The following is a 27368-nucleotide window of genomic DNA, read 5'->3' as shown; positions in this document are numbered from 1 at the left end:
GGGCACTGATTGCTGGCACTGGTGGGCACTGATTGTTGGCACTGGTGGCGCTTTATTGTAATCAGGGCACTGATGATCAGTACCCTGATTACATGTCTCCATGTCCCCTGCGAGGAGATCCCGCTGATCGTCTCTCCTCCCCACGCACTCTGTCAGTGTGAGGCGATGAGAGCCGATTACCGGCATTTCCGTGTTTACATGTGACCGCCTGTGATTGGACACAGCCGATCACATGGTTCAAGAGCCTCGGCCGTGGCTTTTTACAGGGATTGGGGACCGCAGGCACGCGAGAGCGGCCTTTCTGGGACGACCTCATATGACGTCATCCCAGAACAAGAGCTGCACCGCCCCTCCGTCATTTGACGGTGGGTGTGAGGCAAGCGGTTAATGCAAAAAAAAATAATTTTTTTGTAAAATATAAAAGATGATGTCATGCTGAGTAGATACAGGGCCTTGAAAAAGTATTCACACCCCTTGAAGTTTTCCACATTTTGTCATGTTACAACCAAAAACGTAAATGTATTTTATTGGGATTTTATGTGATAGACCAACACAAAGTGGCACATAATTGTGAAGTGGAAGGAAAATGGTAAATGGTTTTCCAAATTCTTTTACAAATAAATATGTGAAAAGTGTGGCGTGCATTTGTATTCAGCCCCCTTTACTCTGATACCCCTAACTAAAATCTAGTGTAACCAATTGCCTTAAGAAGTCATCTGATTAGTAGATAGAGTTCACCTGTGTGTAATTTAATCTCAGTGTAAATTTACAAATCAAATTTATAAAATGTATAAGATTTCCAAATTAGGAATCTTCCCATGCCTGACATGTAAAACTTGAATTTACTCAAAACTGCTTTCCTTCTTTAAAGGTCTTCAAAAATAATGACAAGATTGTTATTTATTCGTTTTATTACAGTATTATTAGTACAATACATTATTTAAAAAAAAAAGGATAAGAAAGTTGACATAGGATAGAGAGATCAGGGTTTTGAGGTCTTGGGTTCCTTGGGTTCCTTCCATTCTGGAGAGATGTTACAGTGACCTATGATGTCAACTTTATGTATCATTAATTTAATCATCATCCTGTGTGATATTCTGTAATAAAAGAACAAAAAAGTACCCTGCGTATTCCTCAGGTACACCTTTTACATGACCAGTGTCTTGGCATTGGTTACGTGAAAGTAAGGGGTGAGGGACCTTCTTCCACAATTTTCTTCTTTTTCAGCTTCTCATTTTTGACAACAACTCACAAGACATCCTGCAATGCCTTCAGATGCATTCTCTCCAGAAGGATGGAGCTTTCTTTGTTCTGGCTTTAGACATGTGCAATTTCATTTTGGTCCAAATATAAATTCGAAAGAATTTTTTGGTTATTCGGAGATGCAGATGTGTCCAAATCTCAGAGTTTTGTATATTCATTTTATAACGAATTCACATTTTCTAGAACGATCCAAATTCTGAAACTCATCATCGAGTGGCCCCCTGCCTGTCGCGTGGGGGGCGGGGGTCACCCAATGATGTCGTCAGGTAACTCCGCCCCTTCGTTATTTAGGAAAATGTCAGGCAGAGGGCGGGAGCTCTCTTTTTTTGAAGTCAGCCAGCGGGCATAGTGATTGAGGATGGATCTACACCAGGGGGACATTGTCTTTTATTAATTAGATTTTTTAATAAAGGATTTGTCAAATACTCGTGTTGTGTCTGTACTCACTTATTACTCTTACTCATTCACATTGAGGGGGGCCGGGATCTGAGGGCCCCCTTGTTAAAGGGGGATTCCAGATTCTGATAAGCTCCCCCACCCACAGACCCCCACAACTACCACCCAGGTTGTGGGAAGAGGCCCTTGACCTCATCAACATGGGGACAAGGTGTTTTGAGGCAGGGGGCACCCCCCTCCCTCCATGTTGAGGGCATGTGGTCTGGTATTGTTCGCTCGCACTCCCCCTCATTTCCCAGCCTGCCGGGCTGCATGCTCGAATAAGGGTCTGGTATGGATTTTGGGGGGGGACCCCATGCTGTTTTTTACAGAATTTTTAGTTGCTGGACTTTTTTTGTTTACATTTCAGTTCTCAGCGGGGAAGCTCGCTGACAGCCGATGACTCATCTGTTGTTAAGGACGCGGCGGCCGGCTTTCCAGCCCGCTCCTTAACAACCAGCTATTCACACAGAATTCAAATTGGTCAACCATTTTTCCAACCGATCCGGATTCAAATCGTTCCAAAAATTCGGAAAAATTATTAAACAGATTAAATTTCATTGAAACTAAACTAAACTAATTTGAAACCAATAAATGAAATGAGTAACATATCGATTCTATTTGAAACAAAACACATGTCTATCCGGCATCATCCAGGATCACCATCCACCTCCTGGACTGAGATGACACAATCATATAAATCCTGTTCACAGTTATCTTACACAGATCAGCCCCAGCCTCTCACCTTCCAAATTTACAGTCGGATTGCTAAGGGAGAGGGGACTGAGGAAATGTTTCTTCCTTCATCAGGTTGATGATGTATCAGCCTAAGCAAAATCACCAGATTGAAACTCAGGGATGGCTGTTTACAATATAAACTAAAATTTTTCTGAAAACACACATCTAGAATTTATTGGTACAGACATGTAAAGTTATTGAAAGGCCCATTTTATTACCTTTTTTTTTTGGAGTATTGGGAGAAAAGGTCACATAGGTCTGTTTAATGATTTTAACGGTTAATTTTACAACTAAAATTCTGGTGTTGGGTCCAAGATGCAATCCGGTCTGCATAGAGTAGATTTCAGAGGAGATTTTTGATGAGATTCTGCTCTTTAAGTTCCTGGAGAGTCTGTGCGTGGAGCCGCGTGAGGTCAAGTAGGTCCTCTAATACTGAAAAGGCAAAAGATAAAACATTGCTTGACCTTTAGAAAGCTCTTCAACATTCAATTTAATTTCCTCACCACTTTGTCCCCACTGATGCTTATTTACCAGTCTAAACATGTTATACTTATCTGCTCTGTGTAATGGGTTTGCACAGAGCAGCCCTGATCCTTCTCTTCTTGGGTTCCCACCCCCCCTGGGCATTGCTCAGCCCTGACTTATGCACTGTTGTGTCCCCAGGGACCCCCTGCAATCCTGTGCCTCCAGCGATCAAATGCAAATCTGTACCTCCAGGGACCCCTGCACTCCTGCACCTCGAATGAATGCTGCACTCCTGTGCTTCCATCGACCCCCCCTGCACTCCTGTGCCTCCATCGCCCCCCCCTGCACTGCTGTGCTTCCATCGACCCCCCCTGCACTCCTGTGCCTCCATCGAACCTCCCCCTGCACTCCTGTGCTTCCATCGACCCCCCCTGCACTCCTGTGCCTCCATCAACCCCCGTTGCACTCCTGTGCCTCCATCGACCCCCCCCTTGCACTCCTGTGCCTCCATCGACCCCCCCTTGCACTCCTGTGCCTCCATCGACCCCCCTTACACTCCTGTGCCTCCATCGACCCCCCCCTGCACCCCTGTCCTTCCATCGACCCCCCTGCACTCCTGTGCCTCCATCGACCCCCCCTGCACTCCTGTGCCTCCATCAACCCCCGTTGCACTCCTGTGCCTCCATCGACCCCCCCTTGCACTCCTGTGCCTCCATCGACCCCCCCCTGCACCCCTGTGCCTCCATCGACCCCCCTGCACCCCTGTGCCTCCATTGACCCCGCTGCACTCTTGTGCCTCCATCGACCCCCCCCTGCACCCCTGTGCCTCCATTGAACCCCGTTGCACTCCTGTGCCTCCATCGACCCCCCCCTGCACCCCTGTGCCTCCATCGACCCCCCTGCACTGCTGTGCTTCCATCGACCCCCCCTGCACTCCTGTGCCTCCATTGACCCCCCCTGCACTCCTGTGCCTCCATCGTCCCCCCTGCACTCCTGTGCCTCCATCGACCCCCCTGCACTGCTGTGCTTCCATCGACCCTCCCTGCACTCCTGTGCCTCCATCGAACCTCCCTCTGGACTCCTGTGCTTCCATCGACCCCCCCTGCACTCCTGTGCCTCCATCAACCCCCGTTGCACTCCTGTGCCTCCATCAACCCCCGTTGCACTCCTGTGCCTCCATCAACCCCCGTTGCACTCCTGTGCCTCCATCGACCCCCCCTTGCACTCCTGTGCCTCCATCGACCCCCCCTTGCACTCCTGGGCCTCCATCGACCTCCCCTGCACTCCTGTGCCTCCATCGTCCCCCCTGCACTCCTGTGCCTCCATCGACCCCCCTGCACTGCTGTGCTTCCATCGACCCTCCCTGCACTCCTGTGCCTCCATCGAACCTCCCTCTGGACTCCTGTGCTTCCATCGACCCCCCCTGCACTCCTGTGCCTCCATCAACCCCCGTTGCACTCCTGTGCCTCCATCAACCCCCGTTGCACTCCTGTGCCTCCATCGACCCCCCCTTGCACTCCTGGGCCTCCATCGACCCCCCCTTGCACTCCTGGGCCTCCATCGACCTCCCCTGCACTCCTGTGCCTCCATCGCCCCCCCTGCACTCCTGTGCCTCCATCGACCCCCCTGCACTGCTGTGCTTCCATCGACCCCCCTGCACTGCTGTGCTTCCATCGACCCCCCCTGCACTCCTGTGCCTCCATCGAACCTCCCCCTGCACTCCTGTGCCTCCATCAACCCCCGTTGCACTCCTGTGCCTCCATCAACCCCCGTTGCACTCCTGTGCCTCCATCAATCCCCGTTGCACTCCTGTGCCTCCATCGACCCCCCCTTGCACTCCTGTGCCTCCATCGACCCCCCTTTGCACTCCTGTGCCTCCATCGACCCCCCCTGCACTCCTGTGCCTCCATCGACCCCCCCTTGCACCCCTGTGCCTCCATCGACCCCCCTGCACCCCCGTGCCTCCATCGACCCCCCTGCACTCCTGTGCCTCCATCGACCCCCCTGCACTCCTGTGCCTCCATCAACCCCCGTTGCACTCCTGTGCCTCCATCGACCCCCCTTGCACTCCTGTGCCTCCATCGACCCCCCTGCACTCTTGTGCCTCCATCGACCCCCCCTGCACCCCTGTGCCTCCATCGACCCCCCTGCACTCCTGTGCCTCCATCGACCCCCCTGCACTCTTGTGCCTCCATCGACCCCCCCTGCACCCCTGTGCCTCCATCGACCCCCCCTGCACCCCTGTGCCTCCATCGACCCCCCCTGCACCCCTGTGCCTCCATCGACCCCCCTGCACTCCTGTGCCTCCATCGACCCCCCTGCACTCCTGTGCATTCATCGACCCCCTTGAACTCCTGTGCCTTCATCGACCCCCCTGAACTCCTGTGCCTCCATCGACCCCCCTGCACTCCTGTGCCTCCATCGACCCCCCTGCACTCCTGTGTCTCCATCGACCCCCTTGCACTCCTGTGTCTCCATCGACCCCCCTGCACCTCTCTGCCTCCATCGACCCCCCTGCACCCCACTGCCTCCATCGACCCCCCCTGCACTCCTGTGCCTCCATCGACCCCCCTGCATTCCTGTGCCTCCATCGACCCCCCTGCATTCCTGTGCCTCCATCGACCCCCCTGCACTCCTGTGCATTCATCGACCCCCCTGAACTCCTGTGCCTTCATCGACCCCCCTGCACTCCTGTGCCTCCATCGACCCCCCTGCACTCCTGTGTCTCCATCGACCCCCCTGCACTCCTGTGTCTCCATCGACCCCCCTGCACCCCTGTGTCTCCATCGACCCCCCTGCACCCCTCTGCTTCCATCGACCCCCCCTGCACTCCTGTGCCTCCATCGACCCCCCTGCACTCCTGTGCCTCCATCGACCCCCCTGCACCCCACTGCCTCCATCGACCCCCCTGCACTTCTGTGCCTCCATCGACCCCCCTGCATTCCTGTGCCTCCATCGACCCCCCTGCATTCCTGTGCCTCCATCGACCCCCCTGCATTCCTGTGCCTCCATCGACCCCCCCTGCACCCCTGTGCCTCCATTGACCCCCCTGCACCCCTGTGCCTCCATTGACCCCCCTGCACCCCTGTGCCTCCATTGACCCACCTGCACCCTGGTGCCTCCATCAACCCCCCCTACACTCCTGTGCCTCCATCGACCCCCCTGCATCCCTGTGCCTCCATCGACCCCCCCTGCACTCCTGTGCCTCCATCGACCCCCCTGCACCCCTGTGCCTCCATTGACCCACCTGCACCCTGGTGCCTCCATCGAGCCCCCCCTGCACTCCTGTGCCTCCATCGACTCCCCTGCACCCCTGTGCCTCCATCGACCCCCCTGCACCCCTGTGTCTCCATCGACCCCCCTGCACCCCTCTGCCTCCATCGACCCCCCCTGCACTCCTGTGCCTCCATCGACCCCCCTGCACTCCTGTGCCTCCATCGACCCCCCTGCACCCCACTGCCTCCATCGACCCCCCCTGCACTCCTGTGCCTCCATCGACCCCCCTGCATTCCTGTGCCTCCATCGACCCCCCTGCATTCCTGTGCCTCCATCGACCCCCCTGCATTCCTGTGCCTCCATCGACCCCCCCTGCACCCCTGTGCCTCCATTGACCCCCCCTGCACCCCTGTGCCTCCATTGACCCCCCTGCACCCCTGTGCCTCCATTGACCCACCTGCACCCTGGTGCCTCCATCAACCCCCCCTACACTCCTGTGCCTCCATCGACCCCCCTGCATCCCTGTGCCTCCATCGACCCCCCCTGCACTCCTGTGCCTCCATCGACCCCCCTGCACCCCTGTGCCTCCATCGACCCCCCCTGCACCCCTGTGCCTCCATCGAGCCCCCCCTGCACTCCTGTGCCTCCATCGACTCCCCTGCACCCCTGTGCCTCCATCGCCCCCCCCCCCCCCCAACAGACCCTAACTGTGACACCCTTGCACCGTAAGGTTGTTTAGAAAGCTTTTCCAATGACACTAAAACAAATAAATAAATCTGGCCCAAACCTCTTTAAATAAAATACGCCGGACTCAAATCAGGAGTATGAGGAAATCTCCCTAACGCAGTCAAAGACGGTGTTGCGTCAGATTCGATGACCCATCAGATTTAGTAACGAGGCCGGCCCTACCATGGGTCCCAGTGGGTCCATTGGACCCAGGCAGCACTTTGAGAGAAGCAGAAAACTGAACCTCGGCCACCTCTGCTTCTCTTCTATTTACCCAGCAAATTGACGACCAAGATCCTTTTCCAGCAGTTTGGTGTGTCATGATGACAACTGCCCGCCGTGCCGCTCCCCTGCCTCTATACTGCACTAGCCTGCCCATACACTACCCTAGCCTGTCTATATACTACCCTAGCCTGCCCCTATACTGCCCTAGTCTGTCCATATACAACCCTAGATTGTCTATATACTACCCTAGCCTGCCCCTATACTGCCTTAGCCTGTAGATATACTACCCTAGCCTGCCCCTATATACTACCCTAACCTGCCCCTATACTACCCTAGCCTGTGTATATACTGCCCTAGCCCGCTCCTATACTGCCCTAGCCCACATACATACCATTACACGTAATAATGGTATGTCATATAAATTTGCATATAGACAAGGTGCTGTTGCATGTAAATCTGACTTCCTGATCAATTAAATTTTAGTTTTAATCATCATGATATAAAATAATACATGTGGAGGCCTTTTGGTGGACATGATTTTTCTTTTGGGGGGGGGGGGGGGGTTGGGACAGCATTTTATTCTTGGACCTGGGAAGCACAATGTCTTGGGCGAGGCCTGGTAACCGGAGTGACGTTGTCCGCTGCCGCCTTTGTGTTCTGTCTGAATAGGAAACATATTGGAACGCATAGCTGCCATGCTGGAATGCATTGCGCATGCGCAGTAAGCAATGTTTGCTGGTAACGTCACTTCCGTTACGAAATCTGACGGGTTGCCAAATCTGACGCAACACCGCCTTCATCTTCTGTCAGATTAGGAAACCTATTGAAACGCATAGCAGCCATGCTGGAACACATTGCGTATGCACAGTAAGCAAATATTGTTGGTAAGGTCACTTCCGTTACCAAATCTAACGGGTCCCTGAATCTGACGGAACAACGCCAATTTAAAGAGTACCCCTTTGCACTGTATCCATGATTTTAAAAAAAACCATTAATCATCTACATGTAGGAAGAATATACCAACAGAGGTGTGCAATACTTATGCTGCTACTTTAAATTTAAAGCAGCACTAGGTCTGTAGCTGCAGCAATGATGTGTGCACTGCTGGAAGAGGGGTCCTCTGTCTGGCCTCTGTAAAGCATTTAATAAAGAGATGACCTTTGTGGCACAGTTTCAGTGTCTCCTCTTAGCCGGGGCTGACCAGAATCCCTCCACTCCTTGGAGGTGGTACAAAGAGTCTTTATAGAAAGATAACACCTGAAGGCAGAGCAGTGAGAACATACCGTAGGTGTACAGCGGCGTCCCTCTTGGCTCTTGCAAGAGTAACGATTGGAAAAAGCTGACCAGGGCTCCCGATGATAAAGATCGTTCTGGAAGTGGAAGAGACTTCAAATATGTAAAATCCACAGCAAGAGGGTTCCTCGGGGGTGGAGTCACACATGTGCCGACGACATCCCATATCACGTGCCACACGCCAACATCTAGTGGATAAAATGGAGGCAAAACAATTTCTTTTTGTTCATGTGAAGTGCAATGGTCCACTTTTTTTTTTTTTTTGTACTCCATTGACCAGGTTTTGCATTTTCCAAGAGCGCTAATGAAATACACATTTCAGATTGGCATCCGTCTGCACACAGAAACCAACTTTCTGTCGCATAAATGTTAACGAAATAGGTAAAAGATGGCTTTAGTTCCTGTTCTCCACCTGTAGAGAACTTTTCAGACGCTAGATTGTGTCAAAATAAAAATGTTTGATTTTATACTGTCCTGAGGAAGCAGAAAGCGAAACACGTTGATGCACAAGGACCCATTTAATTTCTTAGTTATCTGGAACACTTTTGTAGTGATTTGATGTATAATTTTATATTATTATTAGATATTATTAGATGCGTTTATGCACATGCTTTTAATAATGCACGTGTTATACATGCCTTTGTTTCAATACTTGACTGTTTACAAATAAAAATTGCTTGATTTTATACTATCTAGTGTCCCATCTGTCTTTAACGTCTTACCAAAAAAGTGTTTCCCTCTTTTTTATTCTTTCACCTTATATCATACATATGGATATGGCAGTGGAGTAGTTCTATCTTGTTTTCCAACTTTTCAGACCCGCTACGCCGTTTTCAGGGCTTAACCATAGAGGCAATCTGCAGTGAGGACCACTGGTGACTATATAGGTTACCCGTCACTTACTAACAGACATATCTGTCTGGATGTCACACCACTTTCTCAAACTCAACTGGTCAAGTATTTCCTCCTCCACGTGCCTCTTCCCCTGACCTCACTATCAAGAGCAACGGCACAACCATCCACCCATCCCCACATGCCAGGGACCTAGGTGTTATCCTGGACTCTGAACTCTCCTTTGGCCCCACATCCAATCACTTTCCAAAGTTTGCCAACTCAACGTCCGCAACATCTCCAAACTACGTCCCTTCCTAACCAATGAAACTACAAAGCTTTGCCTCCAGGACTTCTCCAGAATCTCTCCCATCTTCTGGAATACCCTGCCCCATTCTGTCCGACTATCTCCAAATCTATCTACTTTTAGGCGATCCCTGAAAACCTACCCTGCCTCCACCTAACAACTGTTCTTTTTTTTTTCTTCATCAGCTCATCCCCCACAGTTATTACCCTTTCGTATCACTTGACCCTCAATCCTATATTGTAAGTTCTAATGAGCAGGGCCCTCTGATTCCTCCTGTATTGACTTGTATTGTAACTTTACTGTCTGCCCTACTATTGTAAAGCACTGCGCAAACTGTTAGTGCTATATAAATCCTGTATAATATAATAATAATAATATAGCACCATAAGCCATAAATGAACAGAATCCTGACAGATCGGTTGTGGTTTATGGTGCTATGTAATCCCCAGCGGTACTTGCTACAGGTCGCCTCTACAATTAAGCCCCGGAAAGGACGAAACGCGTCTGAGGCGTTCTCTACAGGTAGGAGAACAGGATCTGAAACCCTCTTTTACCCATCTCATTCACATTTATGCAACAGGGAGTCAGTGTCTGTGTGCAGACAGACGCCATTTTGTTGAAGTCTCCTAGAACCTGACAAGTCGATCGGGTCTATCCACATGCTAATCCAACTGACACAGGCTTGGTGGGCATTCGAGAGGTAACATTTTCAACAAAGGCTCCCATATCGCAGCGATCAGAAAACTGAGATTCTATAGAGCCTGAATTATTAAGCTGCCATGACAAATAAGGTGTGCAAAAAAAGTGGCCTAAGACTTTTGATAATATTGCTTAACCACTATAAGACCAGTCGCCGTAGTTGTACTGCAGCAGGTTGGCTCTCCTGGGCAAATCACTGTCATTGTACGTCAGTCGCTTTAAGAGTTCTAGGGGACGTGCGCGCGTGCGGTCAGACGCCGGAGCCAATTTGCGTGCTCAGCGGCCACGATGTCCACCAGCCACTGGCGATCGCTCCACAGAGAGCCAGAACGGTGATCTGTCAATGTAAACAGACAGATCCCCATTCTGACAGGAAAGGAGAGACAAATCTGCTGTTCCTAGTGATTAGGAACAGCGATCTCTCTCCTCCTCCAGTCAGTCCCCTCCCCCTACAGTTAGAAACACCTCCCAGGGAACATATTTAACCCCTTGATCGCCCCCTAGTGTTAACCCCTTCCCTGCGAGTGACATTTATACAGTAATAAGTGCATTTTTATAGCTCTGATCACTGTATAAATGTCAATGGTCAGAAAAAAGGTGTCAAAAGTGTCTGATCTGTCCGCCGCAATGTTGCAGTCCCTCTAAAAATTGCAGATCGCCGCTATTACTTGTAAATAAAATTAAAAAAAATAAAAATGTCATAAATCTATCCTCTATTTTGTAGACGCTATAAATTTTGCGCAAACCAATCAATATACGCTTATTGCGATTTTTTATTACCAAAAATATGTAGAAGAATACACATTGGCTTAAACTGAGGAAGAAATTTTTTTTTAACATATTTTTTTGGGGATATTTATCATAGCAAAAAGTAAAAAATATTGTTTTTTTTTTTCAAAATTGTCACTCTATTTTTGTTTTTAGCGCAAAAAATAAAAACCGCAGAGGTGATAAAAATACCACCGAAAGAAAGCTCTATTTGTGGGGAAAAAGGGACATCAATTTTGTTTGGGTACAACGTCGCACGGCCGTGCAAAATGGTCAGTTAAAGCGACGCAGTGCCGAATCGCAAAAAATGTCCTGGTCATTAAGGGGGCAAATCCGCCCGGTCATTAAGTGGTTGAGGGAGCATGCCTTAAAACTTAACCAAAGCCATTATTAAAGTAAATTGTATAATACTGTATGTACAGAGCTAGAGGGTGATGTATGGGCATAAATATTTACCGTTGTGGAGAAAATGTTTTACATTTGCAAAGATAGGGGGCGGTCTCTGAGAAGCACTGTGAAAGGCCTGTTGAATCATAGATTACACATGCAGGCAATATCTCATTGGTCCCTCACAGATATCCTCACCCTTGGCGTCCCACTCTGAGTAGCACGGCAGCGTCAGAGGCGAGTCCCTATCGCAGAGCTCCGTCCCGCTAAATCGTTGGTGATTGGACCGGACCCAAACGTACGGGCGACCATACTTGGCGTAGGCGGCCAATAAAAACAGAGTGCAGTGTGTTTCCTATTTAAAAAAAAAAAAGACAGATAAAATAAATAAGAAAAGTAGAGAAAATTGCAAGGGTCATTTTTTCCCCAGCTTTATGATAGCCCTTCTATTGATATCAGACTCTGTGCTGAGGTCAAATTCCTGTAACCCCCTGCACAGCGGTATTCAATGAGACCGTCCTGGCTCCATTCATTTGCTTAACAATTTCAGTCTAACACTGTGAATGTGCTTACAGGAGAGCATAGGGATGACCTTAACAGTATTCTGCTACTCCTTCAATGTTCCAGACACAGGCTGGGGGCAGGTATTGCTGAACAGTAGTGCTGTCCACAGGGACTAGGATTTGGCTGTGCTGTCTGCATCACAGAACCGACTGAACAGAATTACAAATCCTCTGGCAGGTATGTGTATTTGGCTGTTTTCCTGGAGTCTTGACTTAAAACTGAACTCTATGTAGGAATAAAATACACAAATGAATGTGGATCTGTAATCATTAATATATATATTTTTAAATGCAAGCAGTTAAAGTACCTGAATATGACCTGTTATCAACCTCTTGCAGTTCCTGGATAGCCGGCTAGAGTGTGAAAGGAAGAAGCAGCACAAGGTGCCAATCAGTTTGTGTGCTAATAGGAAGCATGCTGATAGGAGGAAGGAGCAGAGTGACAGGGAGCTAGGCTCATCACTGTGCTGCTTCTCCTTTCACTATCCAGTTACAGGTCAGGGGGTGGGTCCAGGACAGCCTTGGCTGAGGAAGTGGGTTAAATGATGGTGACCATCAAACTGAGGACATCTAGTGGCAGGAAAAAAAAGTACTGTAGATGGAAATCTCTGGACCGAAGGTGGTTGTAGCAAAAGCTGGTTTTGTCATTAGTGGGCTACATTCATTTTTATCTTGCTATTGTTTACTAGAATTCTGCTTTAAAGTTTGGAAATAGAATGGTATTTATGGAAAAGTCTTACCGGAATAGCAATTTCTCTTTCACATGGTGACGCAGGGGGCAGCAAGGCAGATGCTCTGTCAAAGGAAAAAAAATACATTTAAGAGGATTGTACTGCACATCTTAAAGTGTATCTAACCCAAAAAATGAATATTTCACCATTTGACCAGATTTACCCTCCCAAATTTTTTTGCGATACGGCACTGCGTTACTTTAACTAACAATTGCGTGGTCGTGCGACGCTGTACCCAAATACAATTTATATAATCTATTTCCCCACACAAATAGAGCTTGCTTTTGGTGCTATTTGATCACTTCTGCCTTTTTTATTTTTTGTGCTATAAATAAAAAATACCGACAAATTTGAAAAAAGAAAAAAATATATATTTTTTTACTTTCTGCTGTAAAACATATCCAATATAAAACAAATTAAAAAAAATATAATTTCTTCATTAATTTAGTATTCTGCCACATAATTTGGTAAAAAAAAAAAACAAATTCCAATAAGCGTATATTAATTGCTTTGCGCGAAAGTTATACCAGCTACAAACCATGAGATATATACTAGAACTTGTATTTATTTTTATTTTTTTATACTAGTACTGGCGGCGAGCAGCGACTTATAGCGGGACTGTGATATTGCAGCGGACATTCTGACACTTTTGACACTTGGTGGGGACCAGTGACACTAATACAGTGATCAGTGCTAAAAATATGCACTGTCATTGTACTAATGACACTGGCTAGGAAGAGGTTAAACATCAGGGGCGATCAAAGATTTAAATGTGTGCCTAACCAGTGTTTGTGTACTATGTGTGCTGCTTTTACTAAGGGAAGTGATGGATTTTATTCCCTGCTTTGCAGGGACACAAAATCCATTACCTCCCCCCTGTCAAAATGGAGCTCTGCATTGTTTACATAGGCAGAGCTTTGTTCTGTGTCTCGGTCCTTCCATCAACGGGTGCTGGCGGTCATCCAGTGTAAGTAAACGTGCGCACCCCCCGGAAGGCGGGAGTGCAGAATCGAGTATATGTACGTGATTCTGCACAGGAGGGCCGTAGTATATCTGCTATGGGGCGTCTGTAACTGGTTAATATTGTACTAATCCATCCGCTCACCAATTGATGAAGAAGACAAATAGGGACTCTAATTGTGCCTTAAAGAGGACATATAAAAATATAAAAACAATACAACTTTATTACAAAAGTTAAAATCCAGTTAAAAAGGAGGCACAAAACAAAAGTACAGTCACCATATCACAATTGACATTTGAAGCACATATCTGTTTCAAGAAAGCATGATGGATCGACGCATTTCGTGATTTTCTGTCTGCCTCAGAATCCACATGGTCTTCCCTCTGGTGATTGGCCAGTCATATGCTAAGTCATATTGAATAATGCATAACTCCATATGACTTAGCATTTTGGTATTGTTGAGCTAATTTATCCTTTGTCATGTTTTCATTATTGCTCTGTACAATAATGCTCTGTACAGCAAGTAAGTTTATTTTCTAAAAACATATGTATTTCGCTGCGACATACATCTTTGCATTGAGACTGATTGCATCTGCTCTTTCCCCTTTTTTTTTTTTTTTTTTTTTTTTTACTCTGTTTTCAGTTTTTTTAGCTTCTAAATGCATAATTTGCCTTACCGTGACTATATGTGACTTATTGTACTTCAAAACTAAGGTACCAATCTGAGTTTTCGCTCCTATATTCATATGTGCCCAGTGCATGATTTTTATCTTGAACAGTTTGTTTATGTGTTTACTTAAATTATGTGTTTCTAATGGCATTTGTATCTTATTTTAGATAGAGAAACATACTCTCTTATCTGTTGCGCTCGTGAACCTTGGCTGTGTCCTGAGGAAGCCTAGCAGCGAAACATGTAGACATACAAGGGCTCACGCACATTATACATGGATGCATAAATGCTAGATATTTTATTTATTTTTTCTATGTAATTGCTAAACCTTAATATATTTGAAAATTTTATACTGTTCCCTCTCCATTGTTTCTTAGCCTTTAAAGTCCGCCCTCCTGGTAATACTTGGTACTACCATTTATTTCTTCCTCAATCATTTACGGATGTGGCTATTTTCGATGCACTTCCCTTTTTTGTCTGCTCTGTACAGCCGTATCCTTCATTGTTACAAGAGCGTGGATCCTGAGGAAGTGTTAAAATCGTGAAACGCATCGATCCATTATGCATTCCTAAAATCTCAAATATGTGCTTCAAACGTCAATTGCGATATTGGCAACTGTACTTTGTTTTGTGCTTCCCTTTAAATAGGATTTTAACTTTTGTAATAAAGTTGTATTGTTTTTATATTTGTATATGTCCTCTTTTAGGCACAATTAGAGTCCCAATTTGCCTTCTTCAACCAATTAGTGGGAGAATGGAGAAGTATTCTTATATAATTCTCCGTGACTTTATGGCTCCTTTCACACTGACAGACGTTCATTTTAATTGAGTACTGGGGAAGATTGAAGAGTTTGCCCCAAAGTTCAGCTTTAAGGTGGCCATACAGAAGGTCAACTTTCAGTTCATTTCAGTGCACCAGGAATCTCAAATATGATTGAACGTAATCACCAGAAGCTAGTTACTCTGCCACCTAAGAGTTTGGTCTACCACTAGAATTTGGTCGAAGTCTAAACTGGATCTATATCAGTTGAGTGCTCCTTTGAAATTTGAAATTGAGTGCTCCTTTGAAATGGTTGAATATTTTGATTCATCTTTTTTTGTTTTTTGTTTTTTTTTAACGAATCCCAACATTTCTGTCTATACTTATCAAAGCTTCAGTAAGGCCCCATTCACACCTGAGCGTTTTGTAGCTTGAAGCCTTTAGCTACAAAACGCTGGAGGGGAAAAAATTAATTATTCTCTATGGACATGGTTCACATCTCCACTCCAAAACGCCTGAAGCCAGAAGCTCCAAAACGCCTGAAGCTCAAACAAGTTCTGGAATTTTTTTTTTTAGGCAGATTTGGGCGTTTTTCTGCTTTTTACATTGGTGACCTTTTGACCTGTACAAAATCGCGTCAAAATGCGGTAAGATCGTTTAGGTGTGAATGGGGCCAAAAAGATACTACAATTAAACATTAGATTCATGTCCCATTGACTCATTAGATTATGTGGGCACACAGTGGCCAAGCGGTTAGCATTTCCACTTGGCAGCACTAGGGTTCTTGGTTCGAATCCCAACCTGTTGGCAGGTGCAGCTAGCTAGTTTGCCACTAGGTGGCTCTGTTCCAGAATAATGTCTGGTTACAGATGGTAGTGTCATCAGGTGCTGGGCCCTTTTAATTAGAGCCCTCCTGTAGTCATGACTGAGTCAGTGTCCAATTATAAGCCAGGTTGGGAGGAGGCCTAGTGTAGCTGGGGCATGAGAGCCAAACACCCCACATTTAAGCAGATGTAGCCAGCAAGTATAGGCTATGGACAGGGCTGGAGGCTGGGAGAAGTGGACCAGCACCTAGAAGAGCCGGCTGTGGACCTTCTGACCCCTGTGGAGGTGGAAGCTAGGGCGGGTTGCAAAAGGCCTTTTAGGCCTGGCCAAGAGTTCCCTGAATAAGGCTATTGACCTGGAAGGTCCCGGGAGAGGTGTACCTATGGAGGAGGTGACTACAGAGATTCCATTGCAGTCAGTACTACTGACCTCGGGTGGAGAGAAAGACTGTCAGAGGGAAGATGGATTCATTTAATTGCTGCACAATGCTTTCACATGTGACTGCTGCAGATCATCTACTAAATGTAATTGACTATGTACTGTCAAGCAACCCCGGCTAGTATGTGAGTGTAATGTGACTGCTGTGCCATTTTCCAAGTACCATAAGTAAAGTGTAGCAACCCTTTTAGTGTGGACATTCCTTCCTTGGGGAAATAAAAATAAGTCATGTCATGTGGAGGCCTCTGGCATGGAGTGGGGCACAATATGGCAGAAGGTACAGCCTCAGCAGGAGGTTCACTGTTCTAGCAAAGGCGGGAGCTGGGCAGGGACTTGTGCTTTTGGCACCAACATCTAGCCATTCACAGGCCCCTACCTACAAACCACGGCACTACCTGCCTGGAGTTTGCATGTTCTCCCTATGCCTGCATGGATTTCCTCCGGGTACTCCAATTTCCTCCCACCCCACACTCCAAAGACATGCTGGTAGGTTAATTGGCTCCTGTCTAAGTTGGACCTAGTATGTGTGTGTATGAATGTGAGTTAGGGACCTTAGATTGTAAGCTCCTTGAGGGCAAGACTGATGTGAATGTACAATATACAGGGGGTAGACAAAAAAAATGGGAACACTACATGATTTGCAAGTGTGAAAGTGACGATATGTTTCGGGCTGAATGCGGAAGTGATGTAACATTCCTTTGCTTCAGCTGTGTGATGAGACACCGAACTAACAGGTGGGAAGTCTCACTTTCGTCATTCACTGCATGCGCTGCATGGAGCCGTGTCAGAGCTTACTGAGCTTTAAAGAGGGCAAATAGTTGGTGCCCGCTTAGGTGGTGCCTCTGTGACTGAAGTTGCCAATTTATTTGCCGCATCGCGAGGTAGAGTATCAAAGATTATGACAGCATATGCAGTTTCTGGGAAAATGTCGTCTGATAACCATACAGTTCCTTGAAAAAGTATTCATGCCCCTTGAAATTTTCCACATTTTGTCATGTTACAACCAAAAACCTAAATGGATTTTGTGTGATAGACCAACACATAAGGGCACATAATTGTGAAGTGGAAGGAAAATGATAAATGGTTTTCAAATTTTTTTACAAATAAATATGTGAAAAGTATGGCATGCATTTGTAATCAGCCCCCCTGAGTCAATACTTTGTAGAACCTCCTTTCACTGCAATTACAGCTGCAAGTCTTTTTGGGGATGTCTCTACCAGCTTTGCACATCTAGAAAGTGAAAATTTTGCCCATTCTTCTTTTGCAAAATAGCTCAAGCTCTGTCAGATTGCATGGAGAACATCTGTGAACAGCAATTTTCAAGTCTTGCCACAGATTCTCAATGGGATTTAGGTCTGGACTTTGACTGGGCCATTATAACACATGAATATGCTTTGATCTAAACCATTCCATTGTAGCTCTGGCTGTATGTTTAGGGTCTTTGTCCTGCTGGAAGATGAGCCTCCACCCCAGTCTCAAGTCTTTTGCAGACTCTACAGGTTTTCTTCTAAGATTGCCCTGTATTTGGCTACGTCCATCTTCCCATCAACTCTGACCAGATTCCCCGTCCCTGCTGAAGAATATTATCCTCAGAACATGATGCTGCCACCACCATGTTTCACGGTGGGGATGGTGTGTTCAGGGTGATGTGCAGTGTTAGTTTGCCACCACACATAGCGTTTTGCTTTTAGACCAAAAAGTTAAATTTTGTTCTCATGCGACCAGAGCACCTTCTTGCACGTTTGCTGTGTCCCCCACATGGCTTCTCACAAACTGAAAACGGGACTTCTTATGGCTTTCTTCTTGCCACTCGTCCATAAAGGCCAGATTTGTGGAGTGCACGACTAATAGTTGTCCTGTGGACAGATTCTCCCACCTGAGCTGTGGATCTCTGAAACTCCTCCAGAATTACCATGGGCCTCTTGGCTGCTTCTCTGATTAATGCTCTCCTTGCCCGGCCTGTCAGTTTAGGTGGACGGCCATGTCTTGGTAGGTTTGCGGTTGTTCCATACTCTTTCCATTTTTGAATGATGGATTGAACAGTGCTCCTTGAGATGTTCAAAGCTTGGGATATTTTTTAATAACCTAACCCTGCTTTAATCTTCTCCACAACTTTATCCCTGACCTGTCTGGTGTGTTCCTTGGCCTTTATGATGCTGTTTGTTCACTAAGGTTCTCTAAGAAACCTCTGAGGGCTTCACAGAACAGCTGTATTTAAACTGAGATTAAATTACACACAAGTGGACTCTATTTACTAATTAGGTGACTTCTGGAGGCAAATGGTTCCACTAGATTTTAGTTAGGGGTATCAGAGTAAAGGTGGCCGAATACACATGCATGCCTCAATTTTCACATATTTATTTGTAAAGAACCATTTATCATTTTCCTTCCACTTCACAATTGTGTGCCACTTTGTGTTGGTTTATCACATAAAATCACAATAAAATGCATTTATCTTTTTGTTTGTAACATGACAAAATGTGGAAAATTTCAAGGCACTGTAAGCTGACCGAAAGAGACAAAAGGACATTTCACAGGATTGTGACCCGTGATAAGAAAGCAACTGATGCAAAAGTAACTGCAGAGTTCAATCTCATTCTTCCAAAGCCCGTGTCCACAAAACCTGTGTGGAGGGAACTCCATAAGCAAAAAATTCACAGGCAAGCTGCAATTGCCAAACCACTAGTGTCCGATATTAATGCTCATAAGAGGAGCGAGTGGTGCAACACCCATAGACCGTGGACTAGTGATCAATGGAATACTGTAATATGGTCCAATGAATCAAGCTTCACACTGCTTCCCACCACCGAACGTGTTAACGTGTGGCGAGCACCGTCCCAAGCTCACACACCAGGGTTGTCTTATGCCAACAGTAAAGCATGGTGGCGGCGCAATCATGCTTTGGGCAGCCATATCTTGGTATTCTGCAGGCCCCATCATCACCTTGAAAGGTAGAGTCACTACTATCGACTATGTACAAATTTTGGCCAACCAAGCACACCCCATGCAGACATTGTTTCCAGAAGAACCATTTACCAAAACCATAATGCTCCGATTCACAGCTGGTGTTTTCAAATTGTGGTTTGACAAGCATGCAGATGAAGTCTCGCACCTTCCCTGGGCACCGCGGTCATCAGACCTCAATATCATAGAGCAAACTATGGTCAATTTTGGAGAACAAGGTCCGGGCCCATTTTCCACCTCCGGCATCTGCGAGTACTGGAGCGATTTTTGCAAGAGTGGTATCAGAATACAATATCCACCATCCAAGACTTATATTTGGCAATTCCCAGGAGAATTCAGGTCGTCTTGGATGCCAAAGGCGGTCCAGCACCATATTAGATAACAATTTAATTATTTTACCTGGTATTTCCATAATTTTACCCATCCTCTATATACTGTATGTAAATGCAAGTCTAAATTGTCTATAGAGGCACTATGTAAGTCTCTGTAATAAACAAATTTAGATTCTTGTGGTTGATCAAAACCACCATTTATTGTCTTCACTATTGCTTTGCAATGTCAACTGAAAATGGGGTTGATAGTAAGACCATTTTATAAAATGACTACATGCATGGCCAGCTTTAGGTTGGGTCAGGATGCTATGTAAAGACATTATATATAAAATTATATATAAATACCGGGGGGTGGACTGGCCACTGCTGTATGTGGGTAGGTGTCCGCTGGCGTCACTGCCGAGGGACCCTGGAGAGCGGAGAAACGGGCAGCCCTAGGAGACAAGACAAGGAAAAACCGGTGAGAAACCAGACTCATGTATACAGAGGACTGATCATTATCAGATATCGGTACTCACCAAGTCATCATTCACCACAGTGAGCAGAATCTCCTCCCTCCCCCTCAGCCAAGGCTGGAAGTATCGGAACCCCTGATCAACAATAATGAAGACATTATAGTTAAAGCCTAACTCCAGTATACTTTGTTCATCACTAAAAATAGTTCTACAGACAGTAACAAACTCCCCCCCCAAAGCTCAGGCTGCAATACTTACCTTCAATCCATGGCTGTCCCCCTCACTACCTATCCCCCATCCACTAGATGTCCTTATTCTTCCAGTGGTTGAATGATACCAAGTGTCACTTAACCAAGAAGATTAAGGAATTACTGTGAGTTCAGGGTGTCATGTCCCTTCCCTTAGGGTCGGTTCACACATGGGCAACACGACTTTAGCGCGACTTTGTACCGCGACTTCAACGCGGCTTCAGCGCGACTTTAGCGCGACTTCAGCGCGACTTCAGCGCGACTTCGGCAAATTACGAGGCGACTTGAAGTCGCCTCCATGACAGGCGACTTTGCCTGTGGCCAATCACCTCTCTGGGAGGGAGGGGGGGAGGGAGGGGTTTTCTCTGCAAAGTCGCTTGACTTTACAGAGAGATCCGACTTGCAGGCGACTTACATTGAGTTGAATGGGTACAAGTCGCCTACAAGTCGGATAGAAGTAGTACAGGAACCTTTTCTGAAGTCGGAGCGACTTCAGTAGTGTCAATTAAGACGCTCCCATTGCCCACCATGTTAATCTAAATACAAAGCGACTTGGGGCGACTTGGGGCGACTTGAGGGCGTACAAGTCGGATCCCAAGTCGCCCCAGTGTGAACCGACCCTAAGGGTGCGTCACCAAGGCGCCCTTCATTCACAGTATACTGTTGCAGAAAGCAATGATCTCTTCATTGGTGAGGACTGCCAACCACCAGTAGAAGCGAAGAGGAAGAGAACCCTGCAAAGTTACCTGACTGACCCGGAGACTGCGGAAAAGGTAGATAATAAAACACCAACAAAACCACTAAAATGCTGCCAGTGGAGACCAGAAGGGGGGAGCACCGAGTCCAAAGTTGAGCTTTAAAGGGAAACTCAGTCTTATCATACATCCTAAGTTTTACATTTTTATACTCATGTTTACAAATACATACATAAAAAAAAAGACTATAAAATGTTTATTGTACATATAACATTTTGTGCAGGGTGCATGTATTGCATAAAATTTACATAGCATTATAGGTTTTTAAAAGAGACAGTATAGCTCTCTGAAGCTGTCTGTTTTCAATCTATCTCTCCAATTGAAACTCCATACAGTTTCACTTAAATAAAGCCGGGATAGCAAAGCAAGGGGGATAATTCCCTCTTCTGGCTCATTCAGTTATGTGTATATTTAGGAGTTTTTCCTACGGAGAGTTTCGGGTAGCATAGTGTTTGTGATTTCACGTGCAATTTTAAGAGATGGCATGTTTGGTATCTATATACTTGACCCAACCTCATCTTTTATATTTTACCAAAAACTGGGTATAATCTTGTGTTTGTTTGCACTGAAACTCATTTTAGTGTATTTGTTCCTGCAAAATATATGTTTGATAAATAGCTGTGCAAGTATCATACAAATATAAAAACTTGCAACTGCCACCACTTTATTCTCCAGCTTCTGCTTTCAGAAAATACAAAATTCTTTATGCGTCTAAAGTCATTTCTAGTGTGTGTGTGAAGAATTCTAAATTTGCCTCAGTAGACAAGTGGAGAAGGTCTGTAAACTGTTTTTTATTTTCTCAACAGAGCAGCTAAGAATAGAAAGGTAAACACATGAAAAGGAGCCTACAGCTCCACCTGCAGGCTGGAAATAAAACAAAAAATATCAATATACAGTATTTTATAATTAACTGAGTAAATAGATTTTTTTTTTCCAAAAACATATTAAAAAAGAAACACTAAACATTCTCATTATATTGACCAGTGTGGTATATATTAAAAAAAGAGAGAGAGGTAACTTTACCTGTAGGGATCCGAGAAGGGCCAGGTCTGATAGGAACTGGTCCAGTTTCTGCTTTTCCTCATCCTACAGCAGCACAAACATATATTATTTGATAATGCTAATATATTATTTGATAATGACACCACAAAGCAACTTATTCACTCCTTGATTATTTCCCGCCTCGACTACTGCAACTCTCTCCTTAATGGCCTACCCTTAAGCAGGCTATCCCCCCTTCAGTCTATTATGAATGCTGCTGCTAGACTAATACACCTCACTAATCAATCTGTGACTGCTGCTCCTCTCTGCCAATCCCTTCACCGGCTTCCCCTACCCCACTGTGTAAAATTCAAAATGCTAACCATAACATACAAGGCCATTCACAACATCGCCCCCATCTACATCACCAACCTCATCTGCAGATATCGCCCAAATCGCCCCCTCCGCTCCTCCCAGGACCTCCTGCTCTCTAGCTCCCTTGTTACCTCCTCCCATGCTCGCCTTCAGGACTTCTCCAGAGCCTCTCCCATCCTCTGGAATTCCCTGCCCCAGTATGTCCGATCAGCCCCTACCCTGTCCACCTTTAGGAGATCCCTGAAAACTCATTTATTCAGGGAAGCCTATCCCACACCCACATAACTGTCCCTGAGCCACCCCCATCAAATCATTCTTTGCAGCTATTACCTTTTGTACCACCACCCCCTCCCTTTAGAATGTAAGCTCTATGAGCCGGACCTTCCTGTACCTTTTGTATTGAACTGTACTGTAATTGTGTTGTCCCCCTTATACATTGTAAAGCGCTGCGTAAACTGTTGGCGCTATATAAATCTCGTATAATAATAATAATGCTGAAATTATACACATAATATCCATAGATGCTAAGCAAACCAAAATACTGGAGTAAAATAAAAGATTTGGAAAGAGCATCTTTTCTGAGCCTCCCCACAGCCAGACACATTTGGTGTCCCATTACCACATATTAGACTCAATTCACAAAGCTGTACACAAGGATAAGGATCGTTATCTTCAGCCTGTACTCATGACTGTCACTTTCAAATCTCATTGGACCCAGATGAAAATAACTGACAGTTTTTGAAAAATAAGGATCCTTATCCTGGTGTTTTTAGCTTTGTGAATTAAAAATAAATATATATAACATTTTCACATTTGTTTTTAGATAAATAATTGAAAAGTGTTATTATTTTAAAAGTTATGTTCCTTTTGAATACTTTGTAATATTTAATTTACATAAGATCTGTTTTGTTTTCAGTCAGGCTCTGCTTTGTAGTGCAACACAATGATTTTGCTTTACTGCTTCCTTTACACAGTGCAAGTCTGAGTCAGCTGACTCACTAAAAACAATACACTCCCTGTGCAGCTGAAACGCCACTAGTTAACCCCTTCACGCCTAAGCCTTTTTCTGACACTTGTTGCTTACAAGTTAAAATCCGTATTTCATTGCTTTAAAACTATTTTGAACCCCCAAACATATATATATATATGTCAGTATTACATTGTATATCCCTGTACGTTGCGGTCATTCAGGTGCTTATCTAATAGTTTCATGAAACTATCGATGCTCCCCGCTGAGACCACCGCCTGTGGAAGGGAATTCCACATCCTTGCCGCTCTAACAGTAAAGAACCCTCTACGTAGTTTAAGGCTAAACCTCTTTTCTTCTAATTTTAATGAGTGGCCACTTGTCTTATCCTTATTGTGAGGTCACCAGTACGGTATTTGTAAATTGAAATCATATCCCCTCTCAAGCGTCTCTTCTCCAGAGAGAATAAGTTCAGTGCTTGCAACCTTTCCTCATAACTAATATCTTCCAGACCCTTTATTAGCTTTGTTGCCCTTCTTTGTACTCGCTCCATTTCCAGTACATGCTTCCTGAGGACTGGTGCCCAGAACTGGACAGCATACTCTAGGTGCGGCCGGACCAGAGTCTTGTAGAGTGGGAGAATTATCGTTTTATCTCTGGAGTTGATCCCCTTTTTAATGCATGCCAATATTCTGTTTGCTTTGTTAGCAGCAGCTTGGCATTGCATGCCATTGCTGATCCTACCATCTACTAGAACCCCCAGGTCCTTTTCCATCCTAGATTCCCCCAGAGGTTCTCCCCCCAGTGTATAGATTGCATTCATATTTTTGCCACCCACATGTATTATTTTGCATTATTCCACATTAAACCTCATTTGCCATGTAGTTTCCCACCCCATTATTTTGTTCAGACCTTCTTGCAAGGTTTCCACATCCTGCGGAGAAGTTATTGCCCTGCTTAGCTTAGTATCGTCCGCAAATACAGAGATTGAACTGTTTACCCCATCCTCCAGGTCATTTATAAACAAATTAAATAGGATTGGTCCCAGCACAGAACCCTGGGGGAACCCACTCCTGACCATTCCTAGTCATTTTTCTCTTTCACTGATGTGCGCTGATGAGGCTGCATTGATGGGCACTGAGGCTGCATTGATGGGCACAGATGAGGCGGCACTGACGGGCACTGTTGAGGCTGCACTGATGAGGTGGCATTGATAGGCACTGAAGAGGAGGCATTGATGGGCACTGATGAGGAGGCACTGATATGCAGCACTGATGGGTTCTGATAGGAAGTACTGATAAGTGGAACTGTTGGGCAGCCTTTTTGGGCACTGATTCAACGTCAGAAGATGTCCAGCAGTGCCATCACCACAGAACTGGAGGAAACCAGTGGGACCCAGGTACACCCATCTAATGTTCTGGAGAAGCCTGGCCAGAAGTGGACTTCATGGAAGAATTGCAGCCAAAAAGCCATACCTCTGACATGTAAATAAGGCTAAGCGACTCAACTATGCACAAAAACCTTGGAACTGGGGTGCAGGAAACTGGCAGCAGGTGTTCTGGGCTAACGAGTCAAAATGTGAAATATTTGGCTGTAGCAGGGAGCAGTTTGTTGGTGAGGGGCTGGAGAGCGCTACAATAATGAGTGTATGCAGGCTACTGTAAAAACATGGTGGAGGTTTCTTGCAAGTTTGGGGCTGCATTTCTGCAAATGGAGTTGGAGATTTGGTCAGGATCAATGGTGTCCTCAATGCTGAGAAATAAAGGCAGATACTTATCCATTATGCTATACCATCAGGGAGGCATGTGATTGGCCTCAAATTTATTGTGCAGCATGACAACTACCCCAAACATACAGCCAATGTCATTAAGAACTATCTTCAGGAGTAAAGAAGAACAAGGAGTCCTGGAAGTGATGGCTTGACCTCCACTGAGCCACGATTGCATCATCATGGAGTCTGTCTGGGATTACATGAAGAAACCCAAGGATTTGAGGCAGCCGACATCCAAAGAAGATCTGTGGTTAGTTCTCCAAGATGTTTGTAACAACCAACCTGCCGAGCTCCTTCAAAAACTGTGTGCAAATCTACCTAGAAGAATTGATGCTTGTTTGAAGGCAAAGGGTGGACACATTAAATATTGATTAGATCTCTTCTCTTCATTTACTTCCTATTTTGCTAATTGATAAAAATAAATTATTAACACTTCTATTTCTGAAAGCATTTTCAGAAATGAGAAAGTGGAGGAGGCCCCTGAACCATCTCTTTTCCACATTCTGGCATGTTTTCGCAGTCTGCACTTTACAATTGAACCCCAATAAATAGTATTTTTGAGGTTCTTCCATGTGGCGTGCTGGCTTTTTATGCGAATTAGGTCTTTATTGCTGTCTGTGTCCCTGCTGGAGAGATTGACCCTCTTTATTCGTCCTGGTGGTGACCCTTGGCCACCAAGAAAGCTGGTGGGAGATCACCAGAACAGGAATAGGATGGAAACACCAAAATTGCTTCCACTGCAAAGAAGAAATCCTACTGTACAGAAAGGGTAACAGTAGCTTCCATATTTATACTCTAGGTCCCCTTTGGCAGCACAAGCCACGTTAGGCAGGGGCATCAACATGTGCTGTCGGTGCCTCTGTTGTTGGCCTAACGCATAACGATCATTACCTCCAGTGGTGGGAGCTGGCCAACTACCTCATTGTTGTAATAATATAGTAGAAAACGACATGCACAGGACACTCACTCTAGAGCTCTTCATGGTGACGTCACCATCGATGGTCACAGGGAATCAGGCGAGACCTTGCGCATTTCTGTATTACCACCATCTGGTTGTCTCTGTCCATCTATCCATTGATATAGCTGTGCCTGCTGCTTCCATTCTTCTCACTGCAGCTGCTCTGCTGCCTACAGCCCCTCCCTGTCTGCAGAACTCCCCCTTCCACACCAGAGCTGGTGACAGTGACAACGAAACGACAGGCAACTAAACGTTTCACATGGAGAAATACAATGCCAGCTATACAAGATGTATAGAATCTGCACAGAAATGAACTAGCCAGAGGAACAGGCAGACCCTTGAAGAAAATCATCCAGAGTAGTCACCAAATCATAGGCAGAGAGGGATTAAAGACAAAGGACCTAGCAGCCTATTATAGTAGTCTGGTAACCTGTAATGATCCTACTCAATATAGGATATATTTTTTTTTTTGCCTTTATGTTTTTATGTATTTTTTCTTGCATGTCCTTTTATTTATATTTGTCTCTTCTTTAAGTGCAGGCCAAGTGTCCAGCAAAAGTCAGTTATTGGTGGTTGTGACAAACCATAACACCCTGCCAATGGCCAGTTTTTAATCCATATATCCCCCCCCCCAATCTGTTGTAACTTCTAAAGGCCCATACAAACGATCGGACTTTGACAACAACGGTCTGATGGACCTGTTTTAATCGGACAATCCGACCATGTGTATGCTCCATCGAACAACTGTTGTTGCTTTTTCAACGAACAAATGTTCGCTGTGCATGATCTCAAACTTTGACAACAACAAATGTCCAATGGAGGATAATCCGATCGTGTGGTACACAAGTCCATCGGACTAAAGTCCAAAGTACAAACACACATGCTCAGAACCAATGCTAAACATCAGCCAGCAATAGCAGAATTTGCCCAAAGGGTGGCGGGTAAAGAGCTGAAAAACCATGTGATTTGGTTAAAGTTGGCTGAAAGTGTTCTGCCGTGTGTATGCAGAACAAGTTCACGGCCAACGCCCATTCGGACAAAAATCCACAGAAAAGTCAGATGGAAGTCCGATCGTGTGTACGAGGCTTTAAACAGGGTTAGCTGAAGTTATGCCGCGTACACACGATCGGATTTTCCAACGGGAAATGTGGGATGTCAGGCTGTTGGCGGTAAGTCCGACCGTGTGTCCGCTACATCGGACAACTGTTGTCGGATTTTCTGCCAACAAATGTTGGCTAGCATGCTCTCAAATTTTCTGCCA

General features: G+C 45.8%; 1 protein-coding gene across 1 annotated transcript; it reads right to left on the bottom strand.

The window, feature by feature from the left end:
* Positions 1–893: 893 nt before the first annotated feature.
* Positions 894–26437, bottom strand: LOC141133534 (uncharacterized). The gene is made up of 8 exons (XM_073622970.1): positions 26117–26437; positions 22079–22141; positions 20116–20187; positions 19943–20031; positions 12657–12711; positions 11552–11708; positions 8352–8549; positions 894–2868 (listed from the first exon to the last, which is right to left on the bottom strand). Exons 1-8 carry the CDS (start codon positions 26129–26131, stop codon positions 2780–2782), a joined length of 738 nt encoding a protein of 245 aa, XP_073479071.1. The 5' UTR covers positions 26132–26437; the 3' UTR covers positions 894–2779.
* Between the last annotated feature and the right edge of the window lie 931 nt (positions 26438–27368).

The sequence above is a fragment of the Aquarana catesbeiana genome, linkage group LG03, assembly GCF_042186555.1.
Source record: "Aquarana catesbeiana isolate 2022-GZ linkage group LG03, ASM4218655v1, whole genome shotgun sequence".
In the NCBI taxonomy this organism is placed as follows: Eukaryota; Metazoa; Chordata; class Amphibia; order Anura; family Ranidae; genus Aquarana; species Aquarana catesbeiana.
The sequence above is the reverse complement of the archived record's forward strand: the minus strand, read 5'-3'. Positions and strand labels throughout refer to the sequence as shown.